This window comes from Salvelinus sp. IW2-2015, linkage group LG6.2 (assembly GCF_002910315.2).
Source record: "Salvelinus sp. IW2-2015 linkage group LG6.2, ASM291031v2, whole genome shotgun sequence".
In the NCBI taxonomy this organism is placed as follows: Eukaryota; Metazoa; Chordata; class Actinopteri; order Salmoniformes; family Salmonidae; genus Salvelinus; species Salvelinus sp. IW2-2015.
In genome coordinates, this window is record NC_036846.1 from 12,117,819 (window position 1) to 12,145,267 (window position 27,449).

The 27,449-nt window shown below is 40.8% G+C and overlaps 1 protein-coding gene across 2 annotated transcripts; it reads left to right on the top strand.

Moving 5' to 3' along the window:
• Window positions 1-610: 610 nt before the first annotated feature.
• On the top strand, window positions 611-27,449 carry glrbb (glycine receptor, beta b). 2 transcript variants are annotated; one of them, XM_023990175.2, is made up of 10 exons: window positions 611-918; window positions 6,020-6,156; window positions 7,353-7,459; window positions 8,841-8,908; window positions 11,994-12,220; window positions 14,231-14,313; window positions 14,964-15,104; window positions 20,739-20,891; window positions 23,658-23,953; window positions 25,838-27,449. In XM_023990175.2, exons 1-10 carry the CDS (start codon window positions 916-918, stop codon window positions 26,129-26,131), a joined length of 1,509 nt encoding a protein of 502 aa, XP_023845943.1. In that variant the 5' UTR covers window positions 611-915; the 3' UTR covers window positions 26,132-27,449. The 2 variants fall into 2 exon arrangements, with proteins under 2 accessions (XP_023845943.1, XP_023845944.1); XM_023990176.2 differs by lacking the exon at window positions 25,838-27,449 and adding an exon at window positions 22,647-22,726 and having other exon boundaries at window positions 23,658-23,744.

Below are 27,449 nucleotides of genomic sequence, written 5' to 3' on the forward strand. Positions count from 1 at the left end.
GATGTTATGTTGTGTTATGGATGTTACGTTGTGTTATGGATGTTATAGTGCAATTAAAGCACTAATGGAGAAGATTGTGTTTGGTGAACATAATTCCTATTGACCTGATGATACCAATAGTCATTCCATTTGGCTTCTCGTTGACAGAAAATGACACAATAAATGTTACAGACTAACCTACTTTATTCAGTCATTGTTGGATTTTGTTGATCACCCCAACAAGAGCATAGCCTTTCTGACCTTGATAGGCATTCAGTCATCAATCAATCAACGTTTTAACACCTCAACACAATATTAAAATATATAATTGACCTACATGCACTAACATGTATGTATCTACAATCCAACAAAACATAATTAATTAGATGCTGTCATTTGTTTTGCTAAATAGCCTATGGCGTCATGTGCAATCTTCACAAGCGCTCGACCGACTCTTCAGTTGGCGCTAAACGTTGCTCATGAATATGACATAATAAATAATAGGAAGTTTGTACGCTTCACATGAATATATATTATTGCCCAAACGTAATGGGCTTCCATGTATCGTTGGGGGCAGAAAGCGGCTGCCCGTGGTGCTGAGGCAATGATGTATTAATGTGTGCATCCCGCTTCTGCGCATGTTGCATGACAGGTGCACACGCAATCCTCCATCTTGGGCATCCCGAACTGAGGCAAAAGGGCATCAACCATATACATTCAATACAAATACAAATCTGACCGCGCGTAGAGAAAAACAGGCATATACCCGAAATGTAAATTAGAGATAAAAATCAACAACTGCTACTTCGAATGAATGACGGACGAGGGAGACCAGAATGAAGAATATCGACTGCGTATGGTCAAGGAAGACTAACGACCTTTTACACTGTCAGCTTTTGCGGGTCTAGTAACGAATAAACTATTAAAGAAAACAAAATGGTAAGTGAAATGCTTGTATTTTTAAACAAAACGTCGTTGTAGCCTATGTTCACTTCAATGTAGGCAATGTGAAATGCATGACCCCGAAGTATGTAGTTAATGACATTTCCCCCTATTCTCCTATCACCTCATATCGTGGTGGTCGCTTCGCTATGTATAATATTCTCCATCTTTTGCAAGTGGTGCTCAATCTTTGGCCAAGTGGCAGCGTCTTCTCTTGTTGCGATTAGACCTGATGCGAGGTGCAGGCAGCCACAGGTAGTGATTGTTGAAATTGGTAGGCTATTAGAAGGAATTGTATCGCTTGTTTGCTTGACTTAAATAGGGAGGTGCACAGTAAACGTCTCGATAAGACACAAAGATGAAAATGAGGGAAAGTTGAATAATGTCATGCAAAGCCGTTAAAAAATAAATAATCGGTATCTATTCTATACTATCAATATCATACTTTATTTTTCAGCAGACTATCAAATGTGGAATGGAAAAATGTTTTGCAGTGCCTGGGTAGCCAAATTAAATGGGCATTTCTGTGCTGTTCAATAATAGCAGTGTTTTTGCTACATTGTGCATACTGTATGTCCACAGGCAATAAGAGCCGTTTAATATGCCTCCAAGGTCACAAATCCAATAGTGCAATTAAAGCACTAATGGAGAAGATTGTGTTTGGTGAACATAATTCCTATTGACCTGATGATACCAATAGTCATTCTATGTGGGAGCTTGTGTCACTGACTTTACATTTGAATTTAACTCTACATACAGTGCATTTGGAAAGTCTTCAGACCCCTTGACTTTTTCCACAGTTTGTTACATTAGAGCCTTATTCTAAAATAGATTAAATTATTTTTCTCCCTCATCAATCTCCACACAATACCCCATAATGACCAAGTGAAAACAGGTTTTTAGAACTGTTTGCAAATGTATTAAAAATAAAAAACACAAATACCTTATTTACATAAGTATTCAGACCCTTTGCTATGAGACTCGAAATTGAGCTCAGGYGCATCCTGTTTCCATTGATCACCATTGAGATGTTTCTACAACTTGATTTTAGTCCACCTGTGGTAAATTACATTTATTGGAAATTATTTGGAAAGGCACACACCTGTCTATATAATGTCCCACAGTTGACAGTGCATGTCAGAGCAAAAACCAAGCCATGAGGTGGAAGGAATTGTCCGTAGCCACAGATCTGGGGAAGGGTACCAAAACATTTCTGCAGTATTGAAGGTCCCCAAGAACACAATGGCCTCCATCATTCTTAAATGGAAGAAGTTTGGAACCACTAAGACTCTTCCTAGAGCTGGCCGCCCAGCCAAACTGGAGTTCTTCTGTGGAGATGGGAGAACCTTCCAGAGAATCAGGCATTTATTGTAGAGTGAGAAACAAGATTCTCTGGTCTGATGAAATCAGGTTTGAACTCTTTGGCCTGAATGTCAAGCGTCACGTCTGGAGGAAACCTGACACCATCCCTAAGGTGAAGCATGGTGGTGGCAGCATTATGTTGTGGGGATGTTTTTCAGCGACAGGGACTGGGGGACTTGTCAGGATCAAGGGAAAGATGAACGAAGCAAAGTACAGAGAGATCCTTGATGAAAACCTTCTCCAGAGCACTCAGGACCTCAGACTGGGGAGAAGGTTCAGCTTCCAACAGGACAACGACCCTAAGCACACAGCCAAGACAACGCAGGATTGGCTTCGGGACAAGTCTCTTCAGGACAAGTCTCCTTGAGTGGCCCAGCCAGAGCCCGGACTTGAACCCGATCGAACATCTCTGGAGAGATCTGAAAATAGCTGTACAGCGACGTTCCCCATCAAACCTGACAGAGGTTGAGAGGACCTGCAGAGAAGAACGGGAGAAACTCCACAAATACAGGTGTGCCAAGCTTGTACCCAAGAACACTTGAGGCTGTATTCRCTGCCAAAAGTGCTTCAACAAAGTACTGAGTAAAGGGTCTGAATACCTATGTAAATGTGATATTTTAGTTTTTTTTATAAGGCTGTAACGTACCAAAATGTGGAAAAAGTCAAGGGGTCTGAATACTCTCCGAATGCACTGTATAAACGACACAAGGTTCTTATGCTAAGAATGGATCAGTAAGAATGGAGTGACATAGTGGTGAACTCTCTTAAAACTGGGCTTTTTTAGGTTATTTGCAATGTTTTCTCAATCAACTTTTCTACCTGTTCTTGACCGAAGTGCAACTGACTCTACTCTAAAATCCCTTGATTCTGTTTATCATAGTACCCTTCGTTTTATTAGATCTGGCAGTTAATATTCTTCACTGCATGCTTTACCAAAACGTTGACTGGGCCTCTTTAAAGGCAAGTAGATCACTTAATTTCTCTCTTTTTGTTTATAAATCCATACTCCACAAGCTTCCAACATGCTTAACATCTTTGTTGAAATTAAGAATTTCAGGTTATAATTCAAGGTCACAGGGTTGGATAACAATGATGACTTCCATGGTAACCACAGAGTTCAGGAGATCTGCTTTTTCAAAGCAGGTACCTCGTGTGGAACTGTCACGATAGCTAGGAGTGGTGGGTGTGGAGTCAGGCGCAGAGAGCAAAGTTTCCAAATGAGACGTATTTATTCCAAGCTGGGTCAAGCCAAAACAACAGGTACAATGACCACAAAAACAGGACAGCAGACAATCCGTATAGGAACAAAACACAAACATCCACTGACAGAAAAKAAATAAGCCCGCACAAAAGCAGGCAGGCCCTGAAGGCTTAAATAGCCCCGAATTAACTACAAATAAGGTACAGGTGAAAACAATCAAGACAAAACCAACAGAAAGGGGAAAAGGAATCGGTGGCAGCTAGTAGACCGGTGACGACGACCGCCGAGCGCCGCCCGAACAGGGAGAGGAGCCACCTTCGGTGGAAGTCGTGACAGGAATAGTCTCCAGTTGGCACTTCGTTTCGATCACTGGGTGTCCCTGGGTCAATTTAAGATATTGGTTAAGGATTTTTATAGTGATTAATGTGTTTCTTTTAATTGATTATAATGGCGATGTGTATATTGTTTGTGTATTTTGTATATAATTATTTGTGTGCTGGTCTCAATGTGTCTTCCTGGTTGCATTTTTTACATTTCATTTGAAATAAAAGTTAAATAAAATAGATATTATTTACATTATATTAGGAGAGCAGCAATGATTGCCTCCTCCGTCCTCACTCAGTGAAAAGGGAAAATACTCGAACAAACTATATTTAGGAAACAGGGACCACGCCAATGCAAAGTGACTAAAAGCTTATGAAATATGCAGGGTATACCAGCAAAAGCACAACTTTGCACAGCTCTGTGAACTTGACTGTAAATCACTTTAGAGAGAGAGAGAGAAAGAAAAAGAAAAAATAAAGAAAAAAATAAAAACGAATTAAGGTTATATTTCACTGGAAGATAATGATTAGGAGTAATTCTAGGTCAATGGAATTCTGGGTCGTACACAAAGAAGTACATGACGGGATAGGTGTCATGTCAAATAAACCACCAACACTTCAGCTGTGTGGAATCAATAATCTTGTGTGAAATACAGATGTAGGATCTTAATTTTAGCCAGTTTTCTACAGCGGGAAAATAACACCAAATGTGAATTATTATGTGGATTGTAATTAATGGACATTTTTCATTGGGTTAATACATCTTTCATTAGGGCAAATCAAATTTTACATTTCAAAGTGGAAATAACAAACTTTAGAAGCCTTTTTAAAACTAAAATACACCACAAGTTTGYATTTCCTGCWGTGCAACAAAAGGGTGATCAAATTAAGATCATACATCTGTATGAGCTAGGAGAGGTTTTAGTGCTGAGGTACAGAGTGAACCAAAGTGGGACACAGTTCTGCTACTGCTGATGATGATCAATGTGGGAGTAGCAGACAGGGAATTCCTTGTGCAGCGGCAGAGTGTCTAGACAATGAAATGCAAGAGCTCCATTCTGGCAAATGAACTAGTCTAGGAAGACTGGGTTGTAATGTCTTAATGGAATAAAGGTATACATTGAGTTGGTGGCATCAATCAATCAATGCAATTGTAGAGTACTTTAGACACTTAACAAGTGCTTTGAATTGAGTAAAATTGCTGTATTATTTTCAATTTATGAAACTCTCCAAAACAACCATTTCAGCAAGAGGAAGACATTATACTTTAAGAATGCTGTGATTAGGTTGTTTAACAGACACTCTTACATGAAATGACACAATAACTCTTACACACTGAGTGTACAAAACATTAAGAACACCATCCTAATATTGAGTTGCATCCCCCCACCCTCTTTGCCYTCAGAACAGCCTCAATTCGTTCAGGGCATGGACTGTCGAAAGTGTTCCACAGGGATGCTGGGCCGATGCTTCCCACAGTTGTGTCAAGTTGGCTAGATGTCTTTTGTGTAGGGAACCAGTCTTGACACACTCAAAACGGTGCGCCTGGAACCTACTACCATACCCAGTTCAAAGGCACTTCAATATTCTGTCTTGCCCATTCATCCTCTGAATGGCACACATGCACAATCTATGTCTCATTTGTCTCAAGGCTTGAAAATCCTTCTTTAACCTGTCTCCTCCCCTTCATCTACACTGATTGAAGTGAATTTAACAAAAGACATCACCTGGTCAGTCTATATTGTGGAAAGAGCAGATGTTGTTTGTACCCTCAGTGTATTAATACATTTTCAGTGTACAGTATGTGTATGTACTTCTCCAACCAACTGAGCCACAAGATTAAAAGTACACAGAATGTTCAAAGTTATGAATCGAATCAGATTATATTGGTGATAGAATCTCATCCGAGTCATATCCATGGAGTACCAATCTGTTGACAGAACAATAGATGTGATAGATTTACAGGAAGGGATTTAAACTAGAGCATGCAAATGTGTGCCTACTGTATTCATATGGGTTAGCAGAATGGGCTTTAGTCTTATATAACTTACAAATGGGGTAGCCTTGCTCCATATGTGCAAATCAACTTCAAGTTTTATTGGATGGCTAAAAGACAACATTTGGAAAGAGCGTGTGAATGTCGACACATTAAGCATGAGTGAGTTGAAGACATGAAGAKATCTATTTTTAAATTTTCTTTCTCTCTTTTCAGGCCCAGGGGTTGACCAATATGGGCGTCAAGAAGCTGGCCATCCTTCTCCTCGTCTTCTTGGTCTGGATAGAGGGAGGATGCACTAAAGAAAAAGGGACAAAGAAAGGGAAGAAGGGGAAGCAAGTCTACTGTCCTTCGTAAGTGCAAAATTTCACCCCACCTCATGAGATTCCCTGCGGCATTGCCTAAATTGCTCAAACTCAAAAATATGATCAGTTACTCTGACCATTTTCAAATACTTAGTGTTTGAAAATGCAATCCAAGAAGAGACAGATGTTTGATACATTAGAAATCAGGACAGCTGGCCAGAAGTATCGTCTCTCCCCAAAAATGATTTGTCATCCCTATCCCTGTTTTAGCTTCAAATCCTAATTTGTCATGGAATGTTTGATGTCTTACTGTACTAAATCATAAAAGGGATCAAACATAACGATTATTGAAATTGAAGGGAAACCTTTAATTTCATTACAATATTCACAGTGAATGCCTAAACTGGAGAGAAAACAATGTTTTGTTGGTGGGGAACTTATGGTGGAGCAGAGGGGATACACCTTGATCAAGGGAACTGCAAACGTGCACACACAAATTCCAGCCGAGCACTTTCACTCATCCTCAGTGCCTGATGAGGTTTACATAATCATATGTAATGTGCTTTTCAAGTTGAATTCCTTGGCAGAGTTCAGTTGCCACCCACGTGGAGTGGATTTTCCCTCTTTCCTCTGCCAAGTCCTGCTCCCTCCATCCATCTCTCCTCAGGTCAATGTTATTTCAGCAAATCAGTTTCAGAAAGCAGAAGATGTTCCTTGAAAGTTGAACATTCTTCTAAGGTCACAACTGATGTGAATCTTTCACAAATACACTAAGAACCTTTGTTTGTTGACAGAAATGCAACAGATTTTCACCCTACGTTCCAAGAATGTCATGCTGGGGTTGCGGGAAGCATTATGCAAATGTAATATTCAGCAACATTGTGGATGTTGCCATTTACAGTAGCTGCTGACATTAAAGCAAAATATACAGCCATAAACTACTGATTCCTTGAATTCTTGAGGAATTTCCTTTATTTTTCACTCTGCTATGAGAACCAAGAACACTTCCCATAATCTTGTGAACATTTAACTCTAATTTTGCAGACATTCCAGGAATGCTCTGAGACCCCAAGCATCGTTTGCTGGGGAGGTCCTATTACCGAAGCTACTTGAATCACCAACTGGTAGTTCTCAGGTTATGGAAACACAAAGATATACTTCCGTCTGCACAGTTAATCCAGGAGAATTTGACCTGCTACGTAATGTGGTTTAGAGTTTCCTCCTTTTTTCTTTCTTCTTTGCAGACAGCTGACACCTGAGGATCTCGCACGGGTCCCTGAGAATTCAACCAGTAACATCTTGAACAGATTACTGATCACATATGATCCTCGAATCAGGCCCAACTTCAAAGGTTAGCCTGCTTTCTCTCTCTCTCTCTTTCTCTCTCTTTCTCTCAATTCAATTCAAGGGGCTTTATTGGCATGGAAACATATGTTTACATTGTCAAAGCAAGTGAAATGAATAAACAAAAGTGAAATAAACAATAAAAAGTGAACAGTAAATATTACACTCACACAAGTTCCAAAAGAATAAAGACATTCCAAATGTCATTTTATGTCTATATACAGTGTTGCAACGATGTGCAAATAGTTCAAGTAAAAAAGGGAAAATAAATAAACATAAATATGCGTTGTGTTTACAATGGTGTTTGTTCTTCACTGGTTGCCCTTTTCTTCTGGCAACAGGTCACAAATCTTGCTGCTGTGATTGCACACTGTGGTATTTCACCCAATAGATATGAGATTTTATCAAAATTGGATGTGTTTTTGAATTCTTTGTATGTCTGTGTAATCTGAGGGAAATATGTGTCTCTAATATGGTCATACATTTGCCAGGAGGTCTCTCTCTCTCTCTCTCGCTCTCTTTTTCTCTCCATCTCTCTCTCTCTTCCTCTCTCTTTCTTTCCCTCACTCTTTCTTTCTCTCTCTCTCTCTCCCTTTATCTCTTTCTCTCACTCTGTCTCCATCTCTCTCTCTCTTTCTTTTTTTACTCTTATCATCCAAGTTTCCATGTTGAGGAAGCTATGTTAAAGGCAGTTATTGGAGAAGACCTTTACAGTAATTCACAATTTGATTGAACTCAATCTATACACCTTATCAAAATAACCAGCACTCCCAGGCTTTTAAGATGTTTTGTTCCCCAATAGAAACCCCAGCTAATGATGTAATGGGTCCAGGGTGGTCTTCTTTAGACCATCGCAGACCCATCCTCATTCCCTGGCCTCGGCTCTGTATGCATCTCCCAGACTTCGACTGTTTGATGTGGTTCGTGCCATGTGAATTCCCTCTATGACTGCCTGGTTATTCCTCCCACTGGGCCCACATCTGGTGTTCATATCAAGGCTTGACATCCATTAAAGTCAGCGCTCTAATCTCAGAAATTAAATTTGAAGCTGTTTCTCGGGCATCCCTTCGCCGTTTTGTGTGACGGGAGATATTTTTTACTGTGTTTTCTGAATTTCAACTTCGTTGGCTATAGTCACAGCTATAGGCTGATATTCTGAAATGCATTTTGAATTGTAACGTTTACATCAAGTAGATTTTCCTCATGAAGCTTATGAATATGAGATGTTAGCTAAGATTGTATTGAAACGTAGGTTAAGCCTGTTCAGTTCAGTAAGATTGTATTGAAACGTAGGTTAAGCTTGTTCAGTTCAGTAAGATTGTGAATGAGAGGTCTTCATGCTGCCTGTTTTCAGCTGCTACTGTTCTAACCTTGTTTTGTTTTTTTAGGCATTCCTGTGGAGGACAAAGTGAACATATTTATAAACAGCTTTGGGTCAATCCAGGAGACCACTATGGTAAGACTTCCTCACTGTGTGATAGAAGTTCCCTGTTTATCCTCCCCAATTCCTGAACTTAACCATAAGGGTAAACAACTGACCTTAGGTCATCATCTAGGTGCATCTTTAACCTACTAAAACTCTCCATGGTTCAATTACATCTGATCAACATATCATTTTATCAATCACTATTATAATAGTACATTATTAATAAGCATAGGGGATTGGGGAAGTTGTATTGTACGCAGACTACAGTGCGWCAGATGATTTAACGGTGAATCATTATTAGGACAAAGGCTTTCATGCCTCATTTATCTGATGGCTTCATTGCTGAAAGAACTGTGTTTGCGAATGCTAATGAATGTAGATTAAACTCAGGACGAGATGATTTGACCCTGACTCACTTTGAGAGACATTAAAGAGAACGCTGTTTAAACTTCCTAATAACCTACCTAATGTTGTCTTTTCATTCCACATATGGGAGGAGTAGAATAGTTAACAATCTGTTCAGTTAGCGACTCAGGCCCTATGTAGGCTAATGGATTTGCGAGTGAGCGTTACTGTAGATGGATTTGGAATGCAAATAGACCTGCTGCACTGTAGATACTGTAGATACAGGAATGGCAAGTATGTCGGTGGGTGGATGGAGACAGACAGACAGCCAGTGTCTGTTAACCCATGGGTGTTGTTATCCAGCTATGTATCACTTGGGKCCTCGGAGCTTTATGTTAGCTCTGTTTTGCTGAGGCAGGTGTGTATGTCTTCTCCAGAGTCAACTCCTGTTCCAATGTCTTTGCACTTCATGGGGAGTGACACCCATAACAAAGCTTAGATCCTGTATCCTGGAATGTCTTGGGTTTCCACCTCAAATATTTCCCTTGGCCAGAGATCAGTGGCGTGTGTCTGCGGTCTACCGGTGCACTTAATACCAACAGTGGGGAATTTCACACCGGGGACGATTAAGGTGATGCTATGTGTCACATGAAAACGATAACAGTCAAAACCCAAGAGTTAGCGGTGAGACAGACAGACAGGCGCTCATCTTTTCCATATTTCCACTTAGTTATATCCCAGCATGAACAAGAGATAGTTTAAGAAGGAGTGAAAGACAGAGAAAGAGAGAGAGAGAGAGAGGGATGAAGAGAGACAGCTGGTTACCTCTAGTTCTCCATTTATCACTCGACGGGGCATCTGATCTTTTGAAATACTGTTCTGTCATTTACACCTCAGCTAAATGCTCCAATCCGCTGCACGCCCACCTTAGTTAACACATCCATTTTCACTTTATGAGGCACAGTCGCCTGGAGAGAATGACTAATATGATGTTGCAGCGGGCAATAAATCGCCACCATGTTTCATAAGGCCTCTCCGTCTTGAGCTTTCCTCTTTCATTACACTTGGTGGATGTGTTAAATCTTTGCCAAATTCACAGCGGCAGATSGGTGGTTGATACCCGGCCGCAGAGAATACATTTAATCTTTTGAGATTTACAAAAATCAAGGTGTGAAATTTGGAACGCAACAGAGGTTGGTTGAGTTTCTGTCAGGGTAGTCAAAGATAGGCCTGTTAAACGTTATGGTCAGTTGTTAAGGCCACGATACAGTGGTGCAGCGGAACAACTATTGGACATTTTGTTTATGAATATATATTATGAATGAAGATGGTCATTGTCATTAAACTGATCACAATTTTAACAAGGCAACACCAAGTGCACACACACATACACACACACGCACACGCACAGTTGGTGTGTTTGGGAATTATTTGACAGGTCATTCGTCTTCACGAAATTAACTAATAGCCCCCCCTACACYTGCTCTCCAACAGAATTTTGAAGTACACCAAAACTCAATGGCATATAAAACGTCACTGTTCTCTTAAACAACATGGTCTAAGCTCTTACTGAAGCTCTTAATGAGGCTTTTGCATAATTCCGTGTAACCCCTTGAACCTTTGCAACATCCTTCAATAGTTCCTTTAATGTCAACATTTCTTATATTGATTTTAATCAAAATAGAATCAGCATTTCTCTGCATATCTGTAGCACCTAAGCCTTGTTTACACTGCCGGTCTAAATGCACAAATCAGTTTTGTTTTTCAAATCCATTTTGGGATACTGACTGTTCAAACAGCAAGTTAGAAGTGACCAAATCAGATTTGTGTGTGTTCAGACTGCAGTTCTTTGCTGTCATGGCTACACTAGTTGCCATAGTAATGACGGGTTTGTGCGCAGTGTTGTAGGCTGATTGGTGATGGTGTTCTGCTTCCTCTCATGCAGAAGTTATGTAGCAAGCTAAGGTGACTGACAACAATGCCTGCCATAGAAGTCTCCCAGTTGCTTTGAATTTTGAAAATCATACTGTAAGAACAAAGGATAAGATGATCCAACTTTCAAAACAAGTCATTTTTGGCTAACCACAAGAGTCAACTAGCTAGTTAGGTAGCTGTTTACTTTCTAGCACATTAACTCATTTGCTTGTGTTTTTGTCAAACTACCACATGTTCTTGTCAAACTGTTAACAGAGTAGCTAGCAAGCAACAAGATATGCCAAATAACAGTCTAAAACCCACTTGAGGGCAAATAAATCTGATTTGACTGTTCAGACACAAGTCATATGGCCAGGAATCAGATTTCTATCTAATTTCAAACTACCTAAGAAGTCTTCAGACACTTTTGATCAAACTGGTTTGTTTATAATTAGTGGGTAGAGTTCGTGGGAAGAAGTCAGCCATTTTGTTAGCCATCTGGATTCCCTGTTAACAGTGCCAGTTGACTAATGATTGATAGTAACCACACAGTTTTATTACATGTAACTCCATGAAGTCAGGTTTGCTTGTCAACCGTTTATCAGAGCACATGTCTGCCTACTTTGTGCCTACAATTAGTGATATTTGAGCCTTGACATTAGCATAAACCTTAGCATTAGCTCATCCATGGTTARCATAGCTGTGGGACTGTGTTTCTCTATTGTCTTTTTGCCTACATTTAGCTTACATTTTGTAAAACTAGAGCCTTCACAAATGGATTCATCTCCATTAGTGACAATAACTGCAGGACTAGGGTTTTGTTGTGCTTTTGTGTTCCCGACTGTGAACATAACAGGATTACAGAGTGAACATCTTTCTGAGGCAGCGATGGAATGATCCCAGACTCAGGCTACCTCAGGACTTTAAGTCTGACTCACTCACCGTTGATCCCAAGATGTTCAAATGCCTGTGGAAGCCTGATTTGTTCTTCGCTAACGAGAAGAGCGCCAACTTCCACGACGTCACCCAGGAGAACATTCTCCTCTTCATCTTCCGCAACGGTGACGTCCTCATCAGCATGAGGTKAGTGTTGGCGTACTGTTATMCATTTTTACTGATTTATTTTCCTATACAGATGATGCCATTAAGATTTGAAAAAWATATTTTAGCAGATAAACTTTCAGATAAACATATGTATTGCTAATCATCCTATGGCGTATGGTCAATTATTCTTCTTTGTCTAATGAGTGTGGATTATCACGGTATAGCTATCTGAACATACATGTGTCTTTAAAATTGTAGAGTGGTTGCTCTCCTTTTAGCCAGCTTTGGAGACAGCCATTTCCTCACAGTTACTGTAAACTGAGTCCTAACAACCTAATTAGATTCAAATGAGGTATAATCAAGTCCATACCTTCATTGTTCATTCAGAGTGCTTTAACATTGTTATCTGATGGCTCACAGAAATTGCTGCACTATTTTGAAACTAAAGCATTTGTATTGTCTTAGATTTACTGGCACTGCCATGTACTAACAAATTAAACATAGCTTTTTTTTATGATTTTGGAACTCAGACCACAGCAGCTAGAATACAATATACCTCAGAAAACTATTTGTGACAAATGCTGATGATTTAAAAAAATATATATATATATTTGATTGATTGAAAATATGGTTATTTTATGTTAATGTTCACTCTGGTAAACTTTGTTAAAGATACATTGACTATACAGCTATGTAGATGAACAAGATAAATATATATATATATATTAGTACATTTACATTTAAGTCATTTAGCAGACGCTCTTATCCAGAGCGACTTACAAATTGGTGCATTCACCTTAGTACTATATTAATACACAACATCCACCAGGAATCATGTCATGACATCATTTGTGTTTGTGCATCCGGTGCACATAAAAATCTCTCTGTAATACTTTAATGCTGCTTTAGGGACTTAGAGTAATCAGAGATTTGGAGATGTGATACATCTGTTGAGCCTTTTTACTRATCTGGAATGCCAATATTCTATGTTATTAGTGAGAGTAATGTCCACAGGATGACAACGCTAAAAACCTATGGCAGCCTGTATTTTCCCACAATACCCCACTCCACTCCACCCAGCCCAAAGATTAGCACATTAATAAGACTTTCCCCCCACTAATACTGTCCAATGTTAATCTCCCCAGTCAGTTCTCCCTCTACATACTGCATCTGGAGCCTCGACATTAGTCTTGTCCTTATAAGCTGTGTGACAAGGTGACACTAGCTGCTGTAAGAACTATAGTATAGAGAAAGGAGAATGTTTTGTCCTCTTACACTCCCAAGTACTGAAGCTCGGCTGCTCGCCTGCTCAGCTGCTCGGCTGCTCAGCTGCTTACTCCTGATCCCATGTTGGATACCCTATGTGTATTTTTATGTCACTCAGGGCTAAAAGCTATGAGTCACTCCCCAAGCTTACAGTGTTGTTGTGGTGATGTACTCTATGTACTGTGTATACATGATGGGGAAAGCTGTCAAAATACTAAAATAGCACTCCTCTAAAATCTCAACCAAAACCCAAAGCTTTCATGTGCAAATGGACTGCTGGGAAATACATATGCAACTCTGCACAATACAGGTGTTGCTCACATTAAGAATGTATTCCCGGAGCTGAGGAAGCATCTTTTTCAATCATTCAGCAGTCGCCATTGTCTCTTAAATGATATAGCTTTGCGGTATTGATGAACAGATTTGGGAGGAAACGTTTTTAGATGAAAGTCTGAATCCCCAGCAGCTCTGTAATTCTYGTTCTACATCCATCTAGCTCACAGCTCATACTTAAATTCAAGGACACAGACATTTCTAATATATTTYTCAGTCAATTTGACCAGTTTAGCCTACTTTTCACTCGAAGGAAGCATTTTATTGCAGTAGGTCACAATGAATTCAACCTCAATCAGATAGATCTCAATTGATGGGTTTTAAAAACATTCATAATTTCTAATTATGTCCACAGGCATAGGGTGGTATTGGCTGAAGAGCAACGTGACATGAAACAAATCATCAATAGCATTAATGATGAAATCATTAAAGGGTTCTGCATTTTGCCAGGTTGTCTGTCACTCTATCCTGTCCTTTGGACCTGACCCTGTTCCCCATGGATACGCAGCGCTGTAAGATGCAGCTGGAGAGCTGTGAGTAACTGATAATGGCTCAGTTTCACATTACCATATATGGTATCTGTTAGAGAGAGAGCTATAGTTCTGAATTCCTGAATTCATGTAAATTATGTTTTTCAGTTACAGACCAATTGGTTTCATTTATATCCAGGTTGTTTTATTATGCATTGTTGGAACTGTCTGTTACGTGTTGTGATGTCTTTCCTGTTGTCTCTTTCCTGTCTCGTTTTGTTTATTTATTTAGCGCTGCCCTTGCCCTTCACCACTTCCCAGGCCGTCATCGTAAATAAGAATTTATTCTTAACTGACTTGCCTAAACAAATAAAATGCATGTAATCACGCTAGCAAATGTATAGGACATGTAAATCAGTCTTTATTTCATGTTTGTTAGGGAAGGATTACAAGTAATTAAATATGACTACTGGACAATCTTATTATTAGCAGAGTGTGATTACTATTAATATAAAAATGTACTTCAAACAACATTGAGATATAGTGTAATCATGTCAGGATGGAGATTTATATACACTATTAACTGTTGTTGACGACGACGATGTGTGTTTGTGTGTTTGTGCGTGCGTGCCTGTGGATGCTTTCACGTGTGTGTGTATGTGTTTGTGTGTGTGTGTGTGTGTATGTGTGTGTACCCGTCTCTGTGTCTACAGTTGGCTATACGACGGATGACCTGCAGTTTATGTGGCAGTCAGGGGACCCTGTCCAGATGGAGGAAATCGCCCTGCCCCAGTTTGATATCAAACAGGAGGACATAGAGTATGGAAACTGCACCAAATTCTATGCAGGGACAGGTAATCTCCCCATAGGCATGAAACACAAGTATTCTGTTTTCATTTGAGTGAAAACTACGGCTAGGAATTGCCAGGGATTTCACAATATCATATTATCACAATACTGATACAATCTCTATTGTTGTTCAATACTGTGATTTTATTGCTATTCCATTGCTCACCATATGTGTGCTGCAGAGGGACAAGAGAGAGCCATGACTCATGGATATAAAATAGGATGGCAGGTAGTCTAGTGGTTAGAGTATTGGGCCTAAAGGTTGCTGGTTCAAATATCTGAGCTGACACAATGAAAAATCTGTTGATGAGCCCTTGAGCAAGTCACTTAACCCTAATCTGCTCCAGGAGTTCCATAGTACTATGGCTGACCCTGTAAAACAACACATTTCACTGCACCTACAGTTGAAGTTGGAAATTTACATACACCTTAGCCAAATACATTTAAACTCAGTTTTTCACAATTCCTGACATTTAATCCTAGTACAAATTCCCTATCTTAGGTCAGTTAGGATCACCACAATACTTTAAGAATGTGAAATGTCAGAATAATAGTAGAGAGAATTGTTTATTTCAGCTTATATTTCTTTCATCACATTCCCAGTGGGTCAGAAGTTTACATACACTCAATTAGTATTTGGTAGCATTGCCTTTAAATTGTTTAACTTGGGTCAAACATTTAGGGTAGCCTTCCACAAGCTTCCCACAATAAGTTGGGTGAATTTTGGCCCATTCCTCCTGACAGAGCTGGTGTAACTGAGTCAGGTTTGTAGGCCTCCTTGCTCGCACACGCTTTTTCAGTTCTGCCCACAACTTTTCTACGGGATTGAGGTCAGGGCTTTGTGATGGCCACTCCAATACCTTGACTGTGTTGTCCTTAAGCCATTTTGCCACAACTTTGGAAGTATGCTTGGGGTCATTGTCCATTTGGAAGACCCATTTGCGACCAAGCTTTAACTTCCTGACTGATGTCTTGAGATGTTGCTTCAATATATCCACATAATGCCATCTATTTTATGAAGTGCACCAGTCCCCCCTGCAGCAAAGCACCCCCACAACGTGATGCTGCCACCCCCGTGCTTTACGGTTGGGATGGTGTTCTTCGGCTTGCAAGCCTCCCCTTTTTACTCCTAACATAACGATGGTCATTATGGCCAAACAGTTATATTTTTGTTTCATCAGACCAGAGGACATTTCTCCAAAAAGTACTATCTTTGTCTCCATGTGCAGTTGCAAACCATAGTTGTGCTTTTTTATTGCGGTTTTGGAGCAGTGGCTCCTTCCTTGCTGTGCGGCCTTTCAGGTTATGTCGATATAGGACTCGTTTTACTGTGGATATAGATACTTTTGTACCTGTTTCCTCCAGCATCTTCACAAGGTCCTTTGCTGTTGTTCTGGGATTGATTTGCACTTTTCGCACCAAAGTACGTTCATCTCTAGGAGACAGAACGGTATGACGGCTGCGTGGTCCCATGGTGTTTATACTTGAGTACTATTGTTTGTACAGATGAACGTGGTACCTTCAGGCGTTTGGAAATTGCTCCCAAGGATGAACCAGTCTGTTTTTCTGAGGTCTTGGCTGATTTCTGTTGATTTTCCCATGATGTCAAGCAAAGAGGCACTGAGTTTGAAGGTAGGCCTTGAAATACATCCACAGGTACACCTCCAATTGATTCAAATTATGTCAATTAGCCTATCAGAAGCTTCTAAAGCCATGACATCATTTTCTGGAAATTTCCTAAGCTGTTTAAAGTGAAATAATCTGTCTGTAAACAATTGTTGGAAAAATGACTTGTGTCATGCACAAAGTAGATGTCCTAACTCACTTGCCAAAACTATAGTTTGTTTACAAGAAATTTGTGGAGTGGTTGAAAAACTAGTTTTAATGACTTCAACCTCAGTGTATGGAAACTTCCGACTTCAACTGTATCTGGTGTATATGACAATAAAAACATGTATTTATTTTCTGTACTTTAAACAAATTGGCTCCCTATTTAAAATRAAGATGGAGAACAAGCTATGAAGGAAAAGTACTCGAGTTTTGGTGAAGTTACAGCCAACTAGCGTGAAATAATATTGTGATATTGTCAAGAATAATATCCCGATATGTAACTGTATCGATTTTTCCCCTATCACTAGWRAAAACTGTGCTAACTACAGGTATAAGGCATTATTACTTGTCATAAGCATGTACACATGGGTTTGCAAATCAATTGTACGTAACATGCCCATAATACAATCAGTCTACTGCTGTGTGCAATATGCTAGGTGTATTGCACTATAGGCCTATACGGCTAGACATAAAAACGACCTACTATGTTTTACTCATAATTTTTTAAAGAATATGCAATGAAACCATATTGGACTGCTCTATTTTACTCATGCCAGACTCTCTCTTGCATTTGGCATCAGTTGCATGGCAATAATTATTGATAAGAAAATAAGAAATTAGCACAGTGAGAAATCCTTTGAACCAATGAACTTCCAGTCTCCTGATTAAGCTTCGCCATTAACTGGAGCGTCAGAGACTTTAATAATCTTGGCTTAACAATGTAAAGCTCTGGCTTTTCCATTTCATCCATTCATTAATTATTCCCTGTAAATTGAAATGCTTACGTGGCTCGATACCAACGCTAAGATATCATTTTCTCATAAACTTCAAAGACTCCAAAGGCCTCAAAATAAACCAGTGTTCTATTTTACTTTTCAATGTTGTATTTGCATGTGTTACATACAACGKTTTTTCATCTCTATCTCTGTAAGTTCTTCATTAATGAGAACTGTAGCACATGTAGTTGTATGTAGCTAATCTATCTAAATAGCTTTGGCCAAAGCTTAAAATGGTGTCTCTTACACTACTCCTGCACATGCACATTGAAGAAACACACAGTAGTCTACATTGGTTGCCCTCATGCTCAATATAGCCTGGAGATATTAAAACTTTGATAGGTCATGCTTCGCTAAAGCACCTTAAAAACCCAGGCCTTTTCCTCACCTGTCAGTGTGAGTAGCTAAATGTTAACTCTAAAAACAAAGCAACGAGTGTCACTGGAGGTTAGCATAGCACCGTTAGCACTCAGTTCGAACACGACCCCTGCACACTCACACAGGGGAGCAACACAGCTGGAAGCGAGGCAACCTTTAATGGGGTTGTTGTGACAACCAAGCGAGACACAAAGATCACCGGGGGGAGCCCATTCTATGACACAGCTCCCCCCACCCCTACGGCATGGCACACACACACAGAGACAGAGGTGTGTAAACATTGCCTCATTATTTAACTAGGCAAGTCAGTTAAGAACAAATTCGTTAGAGCCCAACGCTCTAACCACTAGGTTACCTGCCACCCTCATGCTTATGTCCACCCCAAACCCCTACATGGTCTCAAAGCCTGGTTTAACAATCATTTCACACCTTGATTACATTGAGACAATCACATACAGTGTGTCTCTTTTTTTATTCGTGGGAATACTTGGGAAGAGATTTCTTTGACCAAACCCCCCCCCACCAAAAAAAAAACAGTTGAAAGTTAGAATAATAAAATACACAGTAGGGTCGAATTACCGACCGGGGTGGGGCCCATTGATCAACAGTTATCATTTTCTAAAAATGCAAACATTTGCCTCCACCCTATTGCCAAATTAGTAGAACTGCATGAAAGTAAAAATTTTGCAGCAAACTTGCTTTAATACACTCTTAAGGATCGGACCCTTTTTTTAAATTTTCGCCTAAAATGACATACCCAAATCTAACTGCCTGTAGCTCAGGAYCTGAAGCAAGGATATGTATATTCTTGGTACCATTTGAAAGAAAACACTTTGAAGTTTGTGGAAATGTGAAATTAATTTAGGAGAATATAACACATTCGATCTGGTAAAAGTACCATCATCTTTGAAATGCAAGAGAAAGGCCATAATGTATTATTCCAGCCCAGGGGCAATTCAGATTTTGGCCACTAGATGGCGGCAGTGTATGTGCAAAGTTTTAGACTGATCCAATGAACATTGCATATCTGTTCAAAATGTTGTCTCAAGACTGCCCAAAGTTGCCTAATTGGTTTATTAATACATTTTTCAAGTTTCTAATTGTGTACTCTCCTCAAACAATATAAGGGTATTATTTCACTGTAATAGCTACTGTAAATTGGACAGTGCAGTTAGATTAACAAGAACTTAAGCTTTCTGCCCATATCAGATATGTCTATGTCCTGGGATTTTTTTGTTATTGTTACTTACAGCCTCATGCTAATCACATTAGTCTACGTTAGTTCAACCGGCCCGCGGGGGAACACCGATCCCGTAGAGGTTAAAACAGCAACATTCTCTGTATGCCCCATTGCAAAATGTGCAGAATTGCAGAGAAATACTATAAAACATAAATTGTTTCTCATTGAAGTCATGAGGGGCTCCGTTAAAATAATTTGCTCCCAGGAACATCGCTACAAGGTCCACCAAAAGGAATGGCAGGGGCCTCACTACAGGGTCCACCAAGAGCAGTGTTTCCCACACTAAGGGACGCCAGATTTTTTTTTACCCAATTGAAAAAGTAAGCATTGGCCATTTATTGCATCACTTTTTTTACATGGTGGGGTCATGAAAAATGTTTGATATCAAAATGGGGTCAGGGGCCAAAAACAACAAGTTTGGGAACACCTGACCTAGAGGTTTGGCAGGGGCATCGCTACAGGGTCTACTTAAGGGAAAGGTAGGTGCAGGTGCTAGGAAACAGGGTGTGAAAACACAAGAGAGACATGTTTAAAGATCCAATGCAGCATTTTTTTTTCTCAATATAAAATCATTTCGGAGGAACAATTAAGTACCTTACTGTGATTATTTTCAATTAAAATGTTAAAAAATAAACAAAAATAGCTTCTTAGCAAAGAGCAATTTCTCAAACAAGATTTTTTTTTTTTGATGTCCCCAGGCAGGGCAAAACTCCATCCCACCAAAACAGGCTGAAATTTCAGGCAGTATTTTCAAACAGATCTTTTAAAACACATGAAAATCACATTTTTGACTGCACTGGGCCTTTAATATAGTTACTCCAAAGCAGATAACGAGGGAAAGAAACAGTGAAACAGCAGTCTGTCTGGGACGTGAGATATCATGGTTATTCATAAAGGCAATTAAACAGTAGATCATTATCAGAGAGAGAGAGAGAGAGAGAGAGGAAGCTGACAAAATTGAATACGCCATGGGCTGCCCCTCCCCTCTTCTGTTCTGCTTCTGAAAGAATAATCCAAGAGGAAATAGCCCCCGGTGTTAGACGAGTTTATGAACATGCACATTTATCCAGGAATATAGGGTATCTTGATGATGATGCACTCTCTTTCTGCTTGTCCTGAGTCAAACTCTTGGAAAATACTTGTTGTTCATTCTTTCATTCTTTCGTTCATTCTTTCACTCACAGACCGATAGTCATCAGTCATTTAGTGTTCATATTATTGTCTACCCAAATTCATTTTATATTACTTTGTTATGAACATTTGACCCTACCGGTAGCTTGAAAAACTTTGTACACTTTAGTTTGTGAATATACATATTATACTCATCCTAAACCAGGGAGTGCCAACCCTCACCTTACTGGTTGTGCGGGCTTTTGTTCCAGCCTTGCTCTATAACACTATCTTTACTCCTCTAGGCTACTACACGTGTGTGGAGGTGATATTCACCCTGAGGAGGCAGGTGGGCTTCTACATGATGGGTGTCTATGCCCCCACACTTCTCATTGTGGTCCTCTCCTGGCTCTCCTTCTGGATCAACCCTGATGCCAGCGCTGCCAGGGTCCCTCTGGGTATGCACTTTAATCCCTACTCTAACCTCTAACCACTGACCCCTAACCCCTATCCTAACCACTGACTGACCCATAACCCCTATCCTAACCACTGACCCCTAACCCCTATCCTAACCACTGACTAACCTGTATCCTAACCACTAACCCCTATCCTAACCACTGACCCCTAACCCCTATCCTAACCACTGATTGACCCATAACCCGTATCCTAACCACTGACCCATAACCCGTATCCTAACCACTGACCCCTAACCCCTGTCCTAATCACTGATCCCTAACCCCTATCCTAACCACTGACTGACCCATAATCCCTATCCTAACTACTGATCCCTAACCCCTATCCTAACCACTTACCCGTAGCTCCTATCCTAACTACTGATCCCTAACCCCTATCCTAAACTTACCCGTAGCTCCTATCCTAACTACTGATCCCTAACCCCCATCCTAACCACTTACCTTTAACTTCTATCCTACCCACTGACTCCTAACCCCTATCCAAATCCCATGTCAATGTGTCTGACTGTAGCTAGTCTCCCATGTCACTGTGTCTGACTGTAGCTAGTCTCCCATGTCACTGTGTCTGACTGTAGCTAGTCTCCCATGTCACTGTGTCTGACTGTAGCTAGTCTCCCCATGTCACTGTGTCTGACTGTAGCTAGTCTCCCATGTCACTGTGTCTGACTGTAGGTAGTCTTCCATGTCACTGTGTCTGACTGTAGCTAGTCTCCCATGTCACTGTGTCTGACTGTAGCTAGTTTCCCATGTCACTGTGTCTGACTGTGGGTAGTCTCCCATGTCACTGTGTTGACTGTAGGTAGTCTCCCATGTCACTGTGTCTGACTGTGGGTAGTCTCCCATGTCACTGTGTCTGACTGTAGGTTGTCTCCCATGTCACTGTGTCTGACTGTGGGTAGTCTCCCATGTCACTGTGTCTGACTGTGGGTAGTCTCCCATGTCACTGTGTCTGACTGTAGCTAGTTTCCCATGTCACTGTGTCTGATGTGGGTAGTCTCCCATGTCACTGTGTCTGACTGTAGCTAGTTTCCCATGTCACTGTGTCTGACTGTGGGTAGTCTCCCATGTCACTGTGTCTGACTGTGGGTAGTCTCCCATGTCACTGTGTCTGACTGTGGGTAGTCTCCCCATGTCAGCTGTTGTCCTGACTGTAGCTAGTCTCCCATGTCACTGTGTCTGACTGTAGCTAGTCTCCCATGTCACTGTGGTGTTGTCTGAATTTAGCCTAAAAAATAAAAACAGAATAATCCTACGTTTCGTTATTCTTTTGCTTTATTAATTGAAATAATAGTGAAATGTAGCGTGATTCAATTCGGATTTTGAGGCTGGTCTGACTTATGGAGGCATCAAATGCAGCCTAATATAGCCATCCATTTGACATCACTGCATGATGACATGAGAGTGGTTTAGTGTTTTTCATATACTCTAGTGTCCCATTTTACTGTTTCACTGACTGCCTGAGGGAGTGCAATGTGAATAGCAATGGAACCATCTATTGTCATTCCACTGTCTCCCCTACATGATACATAATGTATCATGAAACAATTTATGTTGTATGAGTAACTCGCCTAGTCCATCGTCAACAAGCCTGCACGAGTGGGAAATAGCAACTTCTCCCCGTGTGATGTCACTTCATCCATTCTGATGGGTCTGGAGAGAGCTGTGTGGATAAGAGGACCATATACATTGTTACTCCCACCACTGCCGTCACTACCTCCTCCTCCTCTGTTTCCCCTCCAGCTGTTAGTCACTTTCCTCCCATCCCTCCATCTCCTCTGGAGGGCCACCTCATGACACCTCAGTAAATGGGATCAGCACAGGTCAGTCATCTCCTGTGTGTGTCCATTCATTCACCTCTGTGTGTGGGTGAGTGCGTGTGTGTGTGCGTGTGTGTTGGCGTAGATGTGATTAGATGTGTGGAGTATTTCCGTATACACTTCCTACTATGTGTGTCGTGTTGGACTCATTTTGTTCCCATAATACAGCGTCCCATCCAGGGCCAAGCGTCAGCAAACAAAGCATTATGCTGTTTCAACAGAGCCAACACCTTCCCTGTGTTATGTAAAATAGGCCAGCTTGCATGCTGGGATGAAAAGGATTTCAGAGCTCGGTGAACTCCGATGGGGTTAGGTAATCATCCGAAATAAGGACCCCACGCTTTTATTTCGAGATATTTCTGCAGTCACTTATATAACGGCCTAGATTAATTGTCCAATCAGAGAGGAAAAACAATAGAAAATAGCTCCTTATTATTGCTGGCGCTGTGAACCCACTTCATCACTAGAATGAGGAAGGTAGAAAGGTAAAGGAAGGTTCATGGGTTTATAATTGGGATCTTAGTACTGTATATCCTGGGATATGGGTTTGAATGTGAGTGTTTTAGTACCACGGCCTAGTCCAGGTGATTCATATATCCATTATTTTGTACTGTACATCAGGGGTATTCAATTCCAACTGTCGAGGGCTGCTGTGTCTTCTCCCTGCTATTTACCACTCACCTGGTTTAGATCAAAGACTAGACCTCTGATTTAAAGGCAAGGATGAAAACTAGCAAATACTGCGACCCTCAAGGTCTGAAGTTGAATCTCCTTGTCTGCTGTGCATTCTATGTTGAGCATTAGAGAGTCGAGTCCAAATGCTAATTTGAACTCCTTTGACACATCTAGAAGTATCCCCAACACTAAGCTCTGCTCACCTTCCTTGGATGTTTAGTTGACAAGGTCACCTCTTCCCTCCCTGTTAACCTCCCAGGGATCCTCTCGGTGCTCTCCCTGTCTTCTGAGTGCACGTCCCTGGCGTCAGAGCTGCCCAAGGTTTCCTACGTGAAGGCCATCGACATCTGGCTGATCGCCTGCCTACTGTTTGGCTTCGCCTCGCTGGTGGAGTACGCCGTGGTGCAGGTGATGCTCAACAGCCCCAAGCGCATCGAGGCCGAGAAGGCCAAGATGGCATCCAAGGTGAAGGCAGAGGGTAAGGAGAAGGCGGCAGGCAAGAACAACACGGTCAACGGTACCAGCGAGACGCCCTGTCATGTCAGCACACTGCAGGTGGGTGAAGGAAAGGTGGGGAGGGGATGGGTGTTTGTGGGGAATGGGGTGGGGGGTGGGGGGGTGTTGCTTGTGTACGTGAGTTCGCTTTTTGTAATTAGAAATAGGATGAAGTCTCCAGACACTGATCTAAGTCAGGATGTAGTTGTCTCCAGACACTGATTTAAGTCAGGATGTAGTTGTTTCCTGACACTGATCTAAGTCAGGATGAAGTTGTCTCCAGACACTGATTTAAGTCAGGATGTAGTTGTTTCCTGACACTGATCTAAGTCAGGATGTAGTTGTCTCCAGACACTGATCTAAGTCAGGATGAAGATGTCTCCAGACACTGATTTAAGTCAGGATGTAGTTGTTTCCTGACACTGATCTAAGTCAGGATGAAGTTGTCACTAATGGATACAGATGCTTGCGTGTGTGCATGTGTGTGTACTCGTGTGTGCGCGTGTGCTATCCTCACACTTAGTTGAATGACGAATGGTTAACCTTGTCCCTAGGCATGATTAAAGTGAAGTTAGCAATCTAAATGCTAAATAGATTGGACGATCCAATCATTCATAAATGCTAACATCTTCTGCACTCTTGCCTGGCACGGATAAAGATTGACACTCAGGTACAGATTTCGCTCCTGAAAGGTCGTGTTAATCATACACTTCATTGAAATTACTTGACATTGTAATGTATGTTAGTCAAGACTTCGAGAATATTACACTCGTCCGCAGAGATGAAATATGTTTTCTTATCAAATGTAAATTAAATGAACAACGATTTAATGAGATTAATGGTTAGAGTGAAAAACTAGCAACTATATGATTAGTTTCTCAATTGCCCTGTAGCCCTTGAGGGAAGTCGATGAGAAAGATCGATGTTGAAATTTGGGTTTTTAGAAGCTACTTCCCACAGATGATTTTGTATTTAGCAATCTATTGTAACAGCATGTCAATTCACCAAAGAAAACACATGAGAAGACTTCCAGATTACATCTCCAAAACAGCAACATTAGGGATATTTTGCCACTGTCTATGGGTGCCATCAAAAGACAATGCATAAGATAATTGTGTATCTGTTGCATTGTCATCTCATTCAGAAAGAAACTGCCAGACACCACACCAATGCAAAACACCACTGCATGGTCAAAATGGCACCCTTTGTATATGCCAATATATATGGACACCAATAATGATCAAACCAGCATCACTCAAAGTGTCTCTCTCCAGTAAGATCCTATACAGAGGAATGCAGCTGATCTATCGCTCTGACGTTTAGGGAACGGAGGTTCCATAGAGAACGCACAACACAGCCAATGTCTACAGAAGGTAGGCATGTTAGCACCATCCTACCCTCCAACCACACTAGAACCATAGAATGTATCTGACTGAAACCACACCAAACGGTCCTGAATGGGTTGGCAAAGCACAGTCATAAAGTAACTAATGTCAGAATGTCACATGAATGAAGGCATTTCTCTCTGGCTCTGGCCACTACTGCTCAGCGTTGGCAGTTGGCAGTAAGGGAGGAGGATGACATGGGATGTGATTAGAGCTCTAGCTGACTCCTAGTTCATGGGCTGCCGAGATGTATGATGCCATTAGCTGAGAGAAAGTCAGAGAGCTGGAGAGTGACTGGATGGGAATGTTTGGAGTAGTGGGACTAATGCAATGTTTTCAATTGCTCCCATCACTACCTCACCACCAATGCCATTGTTCACTTGAGCAAGGCACTTAATCCCTAACCTGCTCAAGAGGCACTGCTTTTTTCCTGACCCTGGGCTCTCCCCAGCCTTCTGTGAATGTGTGTGTGTGGTGTGATTGTGGGGTGGGTACTCTGTTAGCAAAAATACCGCTTTCCCATAAACAAAGTTATGTTTACCACCTTTCCCTTTTCCAGGGGGCAGAGACCCGGTGCAAAAAGGTGTGCACCTCCAAATCGGACCTGCGCACCAACGACTTCAGCATTGTTGGCTCACTGCCGCGGGACTTTGAGCTCTCGAACTTTGACTGCTACGGGAAGCCCATTACCTTGCCCCACGGCCTGAGCAAAAGCCAGGCCAAGGCAAAGAAACCGCCGCCGCCCAAGCCCATCATCCCCTCAGCTGCCAAGCGGGTCGACCTCTATGCCCGAGCCCTCTTCCCCTTCTCCTTCCTCTTCTTCAACGTCATCTATTGGTCCGTGTACTTGTGATCAGGGATGGAATTGAAGGGTTTTGGGCCAGCTTGGCTAGTAGACCACACCTTTGCTTGTGATCATCTCGTATTTTGATCCATTCTTCCTTAATTTTTCAAGTTATTTATTTGTTGATCTGTTTATATTAATCTATATATTATTAACTATCATTATTGGCACTAGAGCAATTATATCATCCATGAATTCATAATTATTGGCACTAGGAAGAGCGAACATCCATCATAGGTGTAATTCGTGAGATGAATGATATAAATGATTTGACAATTTGAAAATCAATAAAGAATAAAAAATATAATTAAGAATTTATGGAAAAAGAATACTGTTGTAGTACTTAGTTCAAGGAAATCATAAGAGACAGTACAAATTATTGTAAATTGGTCTCCATGTTTGAGCTAGCAGGGTTTTAACGCATACAGTCGCAGAATTTCAAAACGCATTCTGATATGTTAAAGAAATTGCATTGTGAAACCCAAACGTATTATGTCGAAGTCTCTCAAACGCTCCAGAGTACCGCACCAGGGTACCGCATTTCAAATGTGAAAACAACCCTAAAAATAGATTAAAGAAAGAATTAATAACAAATATGAGTGTACATAGCCAGGTGCTTTTTGTCGCTAAGAGCAGGAACTTGCTCGCAAGATTGATAAGATGGCATCGGCACAAAGTTTACAATTGCATGTTAAAAATTGCTTATATGAATATAAATGCAGTATATTATATCTATGAAAGTTTATTAAAGCTACTATATGTAACTTTTTGGGTGACCTGACCAAGTTCACGTAGAAAAGTGAGTTACGGATCTGTAATTCTCATTGAAAGCAAGTCTAAGAAGTGGAAGATCGGTTCTATGTGCGCTATATCTATGCTTCCCGTTCTTAATTTCGTTTTTGCGTCTATCACTTTCGGTTTTGTACACCAGCTTCAAACAGCTGAAAATGCTATATTTTGGGATTTTGAAAAGGTTTTTCACAGCGGTTTGGATGGTACAATGATTCTCTACACGATGCATTGCTTGTTTTGTCACGTAAACTAAAATTAGGCTAACTCTAATATTAAATACTAAATATTACCTTTAATACTATGGTATTATTTTCTCTCTCCAAGACTACAGTTGATATATGAAAAAGCGTGTCGTTGTTCAGTTGGTTATATGACATTGGCACTACGAGAATTGTACCTTTTGACGATCTCTCACATATCACTACATGTTCAGCACCATATTTCATGTGTAAATGGGTTAACAAACTGACCATGTATATGTGATTTGCAAGTTTACAATTTACAAACTAAATAAATGTTTATATGACTCACTCAA